The sequence below is a fragment of the Motacilla alba genome, chromosome 2, assembly GCF_015832195.1.
Source record: "Motacilla alba alba isolate MOTALB_02 chromosome 2, Motacilla_alba_V1.0_pri, whole genome shotgun sequence".
NCBI classification, from domain to species: domain Eukaryota; kingdom Metazoa; phylum Chordata; class Aves; order Passeriformes; family Motacillidae; genus Motacilla; species Motacilla alba.
In genome coordinates, this window is record NC_052017.1 from 69,673,350 (window position 1) to 69,685,494 (window position 12,145).

Below are 12,145 nucleotides of genomic sequence, written 5' to 3' on the forward strand. Positions count from 1 at the left end.
ACACTGCCTTTTGTCACGATTCAGTGCACCTTGAAACATCGAGCAGGCCTATGTATTCTATCTGCAACAAGTCAATTTTATTTATTACGTAAAACCTGATTTAAAAATGAATGATTTAAGTTTTCGCTGTAACATTCTCTTGTCCTCAGAGGTGAGGCACTCTCAGTGCTGAAAGCACTCTAACACAGTATTCCCACCAATCAGGAAGGGAAAGGTGGATGCTGGGCTAACTGCTGAACATCTGATAGACTTGCAACAACTCACTGCAACATCTGTGCAGTGGAACAGAGGGAAGTTCCTCAAGAACAGTGGCCATCTGACCTTGCTAAAATAATATAATCCCAACTAAAGCCAGCTGCAGGATGGTCATTCTATTGAGAGAGGTTTGAAATGGATTTTTTTCCATATTAGAGCAAACTCAAAACTTTCTGTTTAGTTTTCAAGACTGAAAGGTTTTTGGTCTGACAAAATGCAGAAATATATTCCTGGAGTGTAGACTGGTGTGGTGTATGGCTTGTACTTGTTAAAAGCACAGCCACATCCATTTCCCTGCCTAGGTGAGCCTACAGTATTTTACCTGAGGTTGGACTATGAGGGTCTACAGCATGGGCATGCAGGAAGAGGGGAGAAAGGCTCTGAGGAGAAAGCACATTTTGCTAAAACCTCATTTTGATGAAAACATTTAGAGCAACAATGTTGAGATGACTTAAGGGCCTGAAGATGGGCATGGAAGAGGAAAAGATTTGAGGAACAGTCAGGAATTACATATTCCCTGGGCTGTAAGCCTGACCCCAGAGTGTTCAGGTATTCAGAAATTTATTTAAACTAGCCAGTGGTATTTAAAGAATGACTAAGAGTCAGCTTTTAATTTTCATTCTGTGCAGGTCATGGCAGCAAGGCCCATGGTACTTGCACAGGCCATTCCCATAGATCTTCCATACCTTGTAACTATGGCAGGTGAATAAACTACAGAATCTGTCTGCAGGAACATTCATGGTCTGTTAGACAACCATAATGCACAATATAAAATATAATTCAATTGTAACAAGCTATTACTCTTTATTAAATAATAGACTTGACTTGACGAGCAGTACAGAAACAAATCTGGCATCTGCAAAGGCCATAGAGGTGGATAATAAAATCCAAATTTGTACATGTTGAGTCACAGAGCGCACAGCAGTAAGTGCACCCTCTGTGAAAAGGAAAGGGAGCTGCTTTACCCTCAACAGTGTTCTTTGCCTTGCTGAAACGCAGGGATGTATGTGCAGAGCCTGCTAATTGGAGTGGATTTTAGTTTCCCCATTCAGAATGAGGATGGAAAAATCTGAAGCTAAGAAGGCGCTTTCCTCTGGTGCTGGCACAAACAAGGAGACCAAGGAGCTGGAAAAGCAGCTCTTTCCAATATTTCTCTGTTCTTATTTTCACGTGTAATTTCTTCTGGTTGCTCAGGAACTACTGAACAGTGTTTGAGAGTAATGTTTGTGCTTTCGGATGGCCTGTCTGTCTGTATTACACATTCTGTGTACACTGTGCCTGAGTATCTTTCTGACTGAGACCATAAGGAACCAGGACTTCCAACTATAAAACCTACTACCAGCTATATTTTGAGAAAAATAAACATTAATCTTCTTCATGGTGGGGGGGAGGGAGGAAGGTGAGGGAGAGGGTGGAGTGTGACTCAAGGCTGCCCTCTTTGGCTTTTTCAGTGACAATCCAAAAATCTTCCTTTGCCCTTCTTGCCTATCCACTGCAAAGCTTTTGAAGACATAATAAAAATTATGTTATACATAGGTACTAAGAAACTGTTTAAAGGAAAGCACAATTTCAGAGAAAACTGAGGAGAACTGAAACCATCAGAGGGAATCGAGTTCAGCAGAAATGTGAATATGTAAAGAGTTAGTTAGTAATCAGACTGTGGGAAGACACAGATGTTTCTATTGTGGGACAAATGTGTGTTACCTTACCATGGATCCCATGCAAATACTATTTGACATCTTTTGCTTTGCTTTTCGCCAGCCTACACTTTTGTAGGCTGTCATGTGTGCTGGTGTGGTTCAACACCTGGCACGGAGCATGTCCCTGGGGAGGGGGCAGTGGAATGCCCTTCAGGGCTACATCTGCTCCAGGCACCGTTTGGAGTTTCCAGCTTTTCTCTGCTTTGAGAGCTCTATTGCTTGGCATTGAACTTTTACAAACTACAGTTTCCCACAGGAGAAGCATTTGCTGTCAGAGTGGAGGGTTTACGGTCTATTTTTAAGTAAACACCCATGATTTTGTGGGAGCACTGTCCTCCACAGTAGGAGCTGCTGCCACTACACTAGCAGCAGGAGGCTACTTTCCAGCATCTGGTGTTTTTCACCACATTTTTTTCCTGTCTTGTAGATTAAAATGGCAATAAGGAAAACAGATTGCATAAGGAGAAGAGAAGAGTTTTTTAATTATAATTTATACTGTATTTTGTTGCAGGCTCTGAATTATCTAGATATCTCTGAAGTAACTTTTGGGGTTTTTTTTAAATAACAATATGAAGTTACTTCTGCTGTAGTAAAGTAAATGACATCCTTGTTTCAGCCACACCTTCCCCTTTCCTCACACATAAAATTCCTGTTGTAAGATTTGTGCTTTTTGGGATAATATCTTAAAGCACTTGCCTTTATCACATGAATGCTTTTTCTTTTACATTTTATCTGAAAATATCTAGGCCTGATTGTGCAAGCTAATAAATTCTAAATACTGTTAATTTCACTTTTTTTTTCTTTTAACCTAAGTAATTTTAATTGGAGACAAACCGGATATACACAGAATTCCAATGGCAGTTGTTGAAAAACATGTATAGCTGTTCTTTGAATACATTTTTTATCAAAGAGCTAACACCCTGTGTTTTGTGTTCTCTTACCAGCTAATTGGTATGAAAACTGTGTAATTTTACTAGTATATTTACTATATTTTACTATATTTACTATATTTTAATAATATATACTATATTTTATATATTATATAAATGTTATATAATACTTACTATATTTTAATAGTAATTTTACTATTTCAGGCTGTATTTCATACTGCAATTGCAGCCATTATGAGGTATCTCCAGACTACAATGGGTCTGCTTTATGCAGCAGTTCAATTTGTGTTGAGTACTGTAATTTACTATAATTTTTCCTGCATATCTCAGCATTTGGAAGAGTCCTTTGAGTCATCAGTTCTACAATGGTACCAGTATGCTCCCAAGTAACAGGGAAAGGAGAAATGAGTCATCAAAGGCTGGAATATTTTTCCCATAAAAGCAAGTATTCTTCATGTATCTGTGGATTTTGGATGTTACCTACTGCCAGACTGGGCAGGCTGCTCCCTTTTTGTGACCCTGTGCTATTCTTTCCTACCACCTACTCCACAACATCCAGGAGGTAGTTTTGGGAACTAGAGCATAATCAAGAAAATTAACTTTACCAGAAATTTTCCTCCTGATTTGCTTCCCAGAGAACTGCTCACCCCCAAGTCAGGCAACTAATAGTGGTCATGTAAAAGAGGGAGAAGATTCAGAGTTTATGTACCCTAATGGTGAATTGTCCAGTGCCTAAACTCAGCATGGTGAATATTTAAAAGTGGGAGATAGACTTCAGACTCATTTACATTTTTGGAAAGGATTGCCATTATTTTTACTTACTATATTAGACTATTCTCCTGTTTGCTTAATTCTGCAGACTACTACATTTACTATTTAGTTTGCAGTAGGTTTATCATGATAAATAGTAATAATAATAAATAATATACACGGAGTACCCATTTAAAAAACATCACTATAGATTTTTTTAATTTTAATGATTAATAAACTAGTTTGAACAAGAAACTCATGCTGTCTGAGGCCCAAACAGTCTGAGGCTCTTAGAAAACAGTCTGAGTCTGAGGCTCTTAGAAGTGAGAATGGCTGATCATTACTCAAAGTTTAATGTGGGAATTATGTGTCTCATTCCCAGCCATCACAGAGCAGGCCTTGTCAGAAAATTGTTCCATTATTCTGAAACCCTGCTTCTGTTATGTGGGAGTTTATGAGGAAGTTGAAGAACTTGGTCACACATACAGAGTTTTTCACCAAAAAAAAAAATTAAGTCTGCCCTTCTTGAGAGCAAGAAAAATTACACCAGAAAATCTTCTGTCTTCTCTGCTCTCTGAGAATAACCCCTGAGAGCTCCAGTTTGAAACGCTGCCCCCAATCAGTATTTAATAGGAAGCTCCAGGGGAATATTGTGATGCTGCCCTATAAAGTGGTATTTCCCTTGAAACCTTAGGTAGGTAAGGCTAAAAGAGACCAAGTACCTGAGGTTATGCTTTTAATGCAGATCCCTATCCTGTCTGCTTCTTGTGAGAGAAGGCATCACTTATCTTCAGGGCACTAAACTCATGGGTTTATTGGATCCCTACTGCATTAGGAAAGGCTCAAAGTAAAATTTTCTTCGCAAATATCTCTAGAGGACTACAGCTTTTTGGCAAATACCTCATAGTGTATTTTAAGGTAGATGTCATTTTCATGAGACCTCCTAAAAATAAAATATGCCTAAGATTCATGGGGTTTAGGGTTTTATCTTTAATTTGGGTCTTCTCAGATGGTCTTTTTATATCCTAAAGTCTGCTTTGCTGTAAAAAGTCCAGAGAAATGTCTTTTCTTTTGTCTTTTATCCTTATTGCTTGCCAGTTGGGATGTAAGTGGGGAGAAAGATCTAATTTCCAATATAACCTCCACTTAAGGAGAGGAATATCTTCCAAAGAAGAGAAGGGTGTTGGTTTGGTTGTGTCTGATGAAGAAGAGGAATGGATGGTCAGCTCTGAACTCACAAGTTACTGGGCAGCACAGAGGCATTGCAAGAAGCCCCGTGGAACAACCTGCTTCAGTGCCCTCTTCATTGACTTCCACGATTGTCTTCTGGATGGCCTTGGACACAACCAAGCCACCTTTCATAGAGATTCCTGACAAATCAGCTTTTCCCCAGTCAAAAACATTCATTACCCCCATCTCCTGGAGAGTGTTGTTGAGAACATAACTTTCCTCCATCTTGAACTGGGGCAGGTACACCTTCACTCTCAGTGGTTGCAGCGTAGCCGAGCTGGTCCATTCTGTGAGTTTTTCGTAGGTGAGGGCACATTCAAGCTGTAAGGTGGTATTGGGAGTAATGAGTGGCACCGTAATCAATGCAAGGAAGGGAAGTTCAGTTTTTCCCACTTGTCTTCTGACCACACTGGAGCAATGCTAAAGCATTGCTCTCTGTGTATGTTACTAGAGAGAAAATGAAGTGTTACCTGTTCTAGGCCAGTAAAGTCCTCACAGTCATCTTCAGGAAGAAGAATGAACATGCTCAGTTCATTATTGAAGTATTGGAGCTCTAAGACTTTTGTTTTCAGTTCCTCTATGATGGCCATGTTAAAATATCCTTCTTGAAACATCATCTGCACTTTCCTTCTCTCATTCTGGAATAAACACATTAAATGGAAAATACAGAAATTATCACCCTTTTAATTGGTTTCATCACTGAGGTTAGAGTTCAGCTCAAAAGCATAATTTAAACTGGTCATGGGTTTAGTATACTTGTAGTATTGATATGTTCCTCTCAACTGTAGTCCCAATGAAGTTATCCATTTTAGAAGCATAAAAACTAAATTTCCCTTTCAAATGGTGCCAAATTACTTTACTCACATCTTCATATTTCTTTGTTCTGGTGTGTCAGATGAGGAAACTGATACATCTTATGCAACCATAAATTAAATTCTTCATGAATAATGTATACATTCCCCTGAGATAATTTGTCTTTAATACTTTTTTCTCCCAGAAGCACACACTGTTCTGTTCATAAATAGTAGCAGAGAAGCAGAATCCTCACTTTCAATCTCAACAGCAGACTATTTTTGAAATAGCACCCTTAGTTGCAAAATCCCCAACAAAGTTAGTGCATGTACTCAGTGGATTTGGTCCAATGAGGATCTCAGCTGCACAAGAACCACTTCTGATATGAACTGGTACAAACATTTACATATCTGGTTAGGAAAACAGAGAGAAATACAGCCTTCTATTGTTCTCACTTAAGACCACTGTTTTTTCTTGGGATAACAGAGAGGAGAAAAGCCCCGATCTGTCATTAGAGGAGACAGATATCTGACCTCCATCCCCCAGCTGCTTCAGTTCCTGCCCGTACTGTACCTTGTTGAGGTGGAAATATGCTTCCTTAGTGTCTTCTTTCTTAAATTCTACTGCCCACTTTCCTTTAAAATATATAGCATTGACCAGGACAAGTACAGTAGAGGGATCAATAAAACCAGCAGCAAATAGGTCCTTGATTTTACCTTTAAAAATAATGAATTAAGACAAATTATTACTTTATTCCAGCAATCAGCTGACTTTGACTATTAATAGTGATTTCTTTTAAATTGACAAGTGGTATAATGTGTCAGACAAATATTTATGAACAGCTTTGGAACCAAGGAACTCAAGGCATTTTTGTTCCCCTTACTACATTTATTTCCTATTGAAAAGAAAAAAATTAGTGCTGGTGTTTAATATATAAAAATCTTGCTATCTTTGGGAAAAAAGTAGAGAGTGATATTCATAAGTGGTTCAATTGCAAACCAAAAAACCTGCACATTATTTCTTTACCTTTTGTTTCATTTTCAACCCAAAAGTTAATTTTGTCTCTGACTTCTTCTTCAGTGTATTTAAAATTTACTGGTTCCAGTTCTGCTCGATAGAATTTCTTTGTGGAATCCAAGTATTGCTGGAAAGTACAAATTGCAGAAGTTTATTGCAATGTGATCATTTTTATTAGATAGATAATTTCATGGCTTCAGGATAGTTCCATGTTGTAGATCAGCAAGAAAGATATTGGTAAAAAAGGCATATGACCCTCTGTGCTTCATGATGGAAAACATTCTGCTGAGCTCCCCACTTCCAGGAGCTGTAACAAGGGAGACCATGGTCACTCACCTGGAAGAATGGATAAGTAATTTCTCCAAAGAGCCTGTTGGCAATGGTGAGACAACAGCCTGGTCCAGGTTCACTGACTTCAGCCAACAGAGCCTGGAACTGGGAATGGACTCCTTCATCTTCTTCACACTTCAAACAGGAAAACAGATATTTCATGGTAGGCTTGAGCTTTCCTATGCAAAGTTGGACTTAAGGGTGAATTGCAGCCTCTCTCTGCATGCAAAACCCTACTCCACCCAGCTGATTCAGGCTCTGGAATAAATGCACCAGGACACCACCTCCTATTCCCCCTGTGCCACACATACGGAATGACAAAACAGTTTCCCTTCAGGCCCACACCTGTTCACCTCCAAACCACACCATATCCTACAGTGGTGTCCCTGTGCACACTAAGCAAAAGGCTGCTGGCTTAGAGACTGGGAGAAGCAAGCTCCAAGCTGTCTTTGGCATGCTCTGTAGGCAAACCTTTGCAGGTGGCAATTGAAGCACTTATCACATTTTAGATTGGCACTGCTGTTTTGATTAGAAACCCATAATGAGAAGGCTCAGCTGTTGAAATGTGTGATCTCACAAGGCCCCTTAAATAACTAATAAAGGAACAGAAATAAACAGGTCGGCAAATCTAGATGGAGAGGCTGATCAGCCCTGCTGTGCTTTCTGATTAAGTGATTGCCTTCAAGGAAAAAGGCTGACAAACTGGCTCCTGTTGATTCAGCTCAGAGCTGCAATTGTGTCTTACCTGCTCAGAAGTGTATCTGTTTTCCTGTCTCGTACTGCTCAAAACTTCTCTGAAATGAAAGACCTGCAATGTAAGTGTTGGGTGAATGCAGATGAGTGAAGGTACTTCAAAGCTAAAGCAGTGTTGCAAGCCTATCCCAAAACACAGCCAGACATAGGCCCTGTGGAAAGACCCCTTTGCTCTTTACCATAAAATCCTTGCAAGCGAACAAATAGTTTTAGGAGATGGTGAGTGCAAGAAATCTTTGAACTCTTTCTATATGAGAAAGGAGGCTTTGGGTGTCCACAGAAGGCAAAAAAACACATTAACGGTAAGGAACTCTTCTGAGCCATAAGAGTGCAGGGATACCTCCAAAACACTTTCTTTAGCACTGATGTGTTCGTTGAACAGTCAATTCAATGATAATGTGTAGTCTGAAGAAGTTTGGTATTATGTAAATACATAATGTATTTTTAAAAGGGCTTTCTGTGTGCATCAGCCCTTTGGATGTTTAGGAGCTGTATCAGATGGCACAATCAGCCTCTTGGCTCATATCTTGCCAGCCTTCCCTTTTCAGAGCAAAGCCCTACCTTCTCAATCTGCTCGAGTGTGCTGCCCCTGGCTCCAAGGACAACCATTCCAAAGGCAGCTGACAGACTTAGTGGGGAGAAGAAGATATTTTCATTTCTTTTTCTTTTGTTCAGCTCTCTGAAAAAGTCAAGACAGAACTTGGCGTTGGCTGCACTGAGAGAGCACATCGTGGCACTGTGATCACCTGAAATAAGGGTAAAAATAATTTAGGTTTCTCATCTTTACACCTGCTATGTTTAGACGCCCTGGTAAGGTTTTTTCCAATAGCTTGGCTGAATTATTCAGTACTTCGTGAAAATTCCCTGTTCATTACATTTGGGATTTCACAGTGAATCTGAAAACCAGCATCCTGAATAGCAGAAGAAACATATTTGCAGAAACAGTACTCGGAGTTGAGCTGCTTCTCCAGCTCAATCAATAGCTATATGGCCGCTTAGCCCTAACTTTGTCCTAACCAAATTTCCAGCTCAGTTTATATCCTGATCTTTGTGCCTGGAGTCCTCTAGGCATAGCACTTATTAATTACACCCTTGATCACATCTGACTCTTTGTTTCTCTCTGAAAACTTTATGTGTATTACTCAGCTGTGCCTCACGTACGTGTCCTTCTAAGGCTGGTTGCTTAACAAATGTTTGACAGGAAATGGAACTACAGACAGGCTCACTTAGTAAGATTTTGAGCAGAAACACATTGTGCATTAGTAGAAAATTCCAGACATATTTTTTTATCTGAAGCTTAAACTCTTTTTCCTGCAGCTTGAACTCTTTTTCCCAGATACCCTTCAGCTACAATCACAATTATTACTAGCAGATCATCTTGAATGTTCTGCAAAACTCTTCATATCTTAGACCTAGAACAGAGTTCCTTTCTCATTAAAGACTTCAAGTGCCTGCATCCAGTGAAGGGTTGTAGAAATATCTGATCATAAGTTCAGTATTTTAGAAGTTCCACTATTTTAAGTCATGCTTGGTTTGATTCTTACTGAGTCTGAATAATTTTCTTCACTCATGTAGTAAGCATATTTCCCCTATTACTCAAGAAGAATTAAATTATCCATATAAACATTTGAAAGATAGAGCACTATAGAAAGACTATGCTCTTATAAATTACCAGTCTGGGTCATACAGAAAAAGTGGCAAATGGTTTTAATCTTTAGAAGCACACTTGAAAAGCAGAAGTTTAGAATCACCACTGTACAAGTTAAGCACAGATTCATTACACAGCTCAACATTTTAATGTAATCCAAAACATTGTCACTTCCCCAAAATATGTCACATGCCATGTATATGTGCAGAGGAGGTATGTATATTAATGATGCACATATTGATCCTTAGATCCTAGTTCTGTCATTTAGAATTAAAGATCATGGAGATATTTACCTTCTCCTCGGTACTGACGGTGTCAACTTCACACTCGAGCTTCTTGATGGAGCTTCTGGAGCAATGGGATATAAAACCATTGCCACTCCCAGTGGCAGCATAAATTTCACTCATGATGAATCACATTCCTGTCTGTTGCAACCAGTTAGTATAATTAGAGGACCTGTTGTGGAATCTTGAATTTTTCTATATCCCTAGGAGTTCAGAAAGAAGTCACAATTTGAAATGCATACTAAGATGTAAAAAAAAAAAAAAAATCTTAGTTATAAAAAAGAAAGCAAACTCCTAGAACCAAAGGTGATTTCAGAGGGGTTTTCCACCTGTAAAAAAAATTACTTCTAAGAATTTTGTTGTGTTTTCACATCAGAAGTGGCACCAATGAATGCAACATACAGGTTTTGTAGTAGGAACAATTACACTGCTAAAACTAGCCCGCTGATTTAGTCCTGGGCTAAACTATACCTTAAGTTTAGCTCAGAACTTTCCATTACTCCTCATTTTGTCAGTGTCTCTGAGGACACTTGACCATTGTCTTATATTGCTTCAGCAAGGAAAAAAGGCTGCAGGGACAGAGCAACCTACTTGTAAGAAGTAGTATATTTCTGGTGTTATTTTCCTGAGATATTATCTTTCTTCACATTCAGGTTGATATGGTGTGTGGGTGGGCAAATGTTTGTATGAGTGTGTGCAAGCACTAACAACATTGTTTTGTAACAAGTACTTAGTTATCAGTACTAAGATACATTTACACGTCAACCCAACCAGATATTGGGCTTCTCTGGTATTTAGGAAACTCTGAAGGCAGTTTCCTATCAGTCATAAAGTACTCATGGGGTTTAATTCCCTTTCAGTTTGAATTTTCCCATAGCTATTTCTTGGGAGGAAATAGAAATTAAAAGCACACTGTTCATTCAAGCCCTGAGAACAAGAGAGTCAGACCTGCACAGATTTTGCCTGAAGCAATGAAAGTCGTGGAGTCTGGTTTAACTTGCTTAACACTGGGACAAGAAAATTTCCCAAAGAAGCATCTGGCTTGCTTTCCTGGTTTCTGGCTGCTCTCCACACAGTCACCTAAAAACCCACCTGCTGAGCCTGTTCCTCAGGGCTGAGCCCTGTCTGACCATCCAGGAGCCACTCCAGCAGTTATATCTGCACCTACCAAGCCGGGATCAAGGTCCGGCTGCATCCCCCACACCCACAGTCACACCAGATTTCCTTACCATCACAGAGCCTCAGACATCTCAATCCTTGAAATAATTTAATCATGGTGCAATAACAAAATATCAGCTCTAGCTGGTGCTTCCAAGGAGGGACCCCAAAGAAAGGACACGTTGGGCTTTTATACCCTCACAACCTAAGTGTGGGAAAGTCGAAGGTCCTTGGCTCCTGCTGCGTCTCTGAGTGCCTGGTTCCCTGGCCAGGCCACAGCTCCCAGGGCCCTTTGTTCTGCACTGGTTGGGCATTTCATGGCCCCTTGCCTGGGACTCCCACCCAGAGTCCAACTTGCAGCTGCACCCCGAGCTACCTGCACTGCATGGATTCCCTAACACTCAGCATTGTCATCAACAGGGAATTACAAACCAGAACTGGGCAGATGCTGTTCCCTTTCTTGTGGTGATGGGCTGTTCTCTGCAGTCTTATTTTGGGCACTAGGCACAGCTGGAGGAAAAATGTTGTGGATATAGGAGGGGGTAAGTATACAGGTAGGAGCTACAAGATGTAACTGTTCTAAATCAGTGTAGCATCCAGGTGTCTCCCAGAACAGAAATTAGATTTTTTTTGAGCAGCAAGACACAACCAAGTATTTGTCTTTCAGGAACCCTGGCAATTTTTAATCCAAATTATTGCAGTGAATGGAAAATTGTGATCCTGAAGCACAACGATTTATGGCCTTTGGACACAGGGTTATGTGCTGAAAGCCACAAGTACCCTTAAAATGCATTCTTCTGTGTAGGAATCTGTTAAAGCAAAGTTCAAGTTATCTAATATGCTTGCAGATTGAAACACTACTCTCTTAGCCCCTGCTTAGTTTACTAATACTTTTAACTGTCTTAAGTAAACAGGTTTCTCCAGGTTTCTTCATCATTGTTTGTTATTTCTCTGGTTTTGTAGATACTTTTTAATTCACTTTGAATTAATCTGAAGGATAACTATGGCTCCATTTTCCCATTTGGTGGATATTTATTTCACACAAATCATTTTTTGTTAGTGATCAAATTACAGACAATGGAGTTGGACAGGCCTTTCTTCCCAGAAAGGAGCACTCTCTGCTATTCTTCTAGTCTTCTGCTTTGCTGTTTTGCTCTCTTCTAGATTAGTTTAGTGTAGTTTACAGTGTGGCTTAGACAGAGATAGTGTTTTAATAGGAATGTCTGAGAAATCCAGGAGTTTTTGTTCAAGCAGATTGAAGGATCTTCTGAATTGTAGGTTTTGAGGAGACCCACTATGGAAATGCTTGCTGGGAAAGGCAAAGCTATAGCTCATCCT

The 12,145-nt window shown here is 39.7% G+C and overlaps 1 protein-coding gene across 1 annotated transcript; it reads right to left on the reverse strand.

Annotated features, from left to right (window-relative positions):
- Positions 1-4,452: 4,452 nt before the first annotated feature.
- On the reverse strand, positions 4,453-8,446 carry LOC119696950 (leukocyte elastase inhibitor A-like). The gene is made up of 6 exons (XM_038126910.1): positions 8,279-8,446; positions 6,971-7,138; positions 6,644-6,761; positions 6,191-6,333; positions 5,296-5,463; positions 4,453-5,146 (listed from the first exon to the last, which is right to left on the reverse strand). The coding sequence occupies exons 1-6, from the start codon at positions 8,444-8,446 to the stop codon at positions 4,742-4,744; spliced, it is 1,170 nt and encodes a 389-aa protein (XP_037982838.1). The 3' UTR covers positions 4,453-4,741.
- Positions 8,447-12,145: the final 3,699 nt, after the last annotated feature.

What these genes read in the sequence shown, in the direction of transcription:
- LOC119696950 (XM_038126910.1), bottom strand. Translation starts at nt 8,446, where the DNA reads ATGTGCTCTCTCAGTGCAGCCAACGCCAAGTTCTGTCTTGACTTTTTC. An exon ending in CACTCGAGCAGATTGAGAAG is followed by an intron (nt 7,139 to 8,278) that starts GTAGGGCTTTGC and finishes TGCATAGGAAAG; the next exon opens with CTCAAGCCTACCATGAAATA. An exon ending in CATATTTCCACCTCAACAAG is followed by an intron (nt 5,464 to 6,190) that starts GTACAGTACGGG and finishes TGTTTATTCCAG; the next exon opens with AATGAGAGAAGGAAAGTGCA.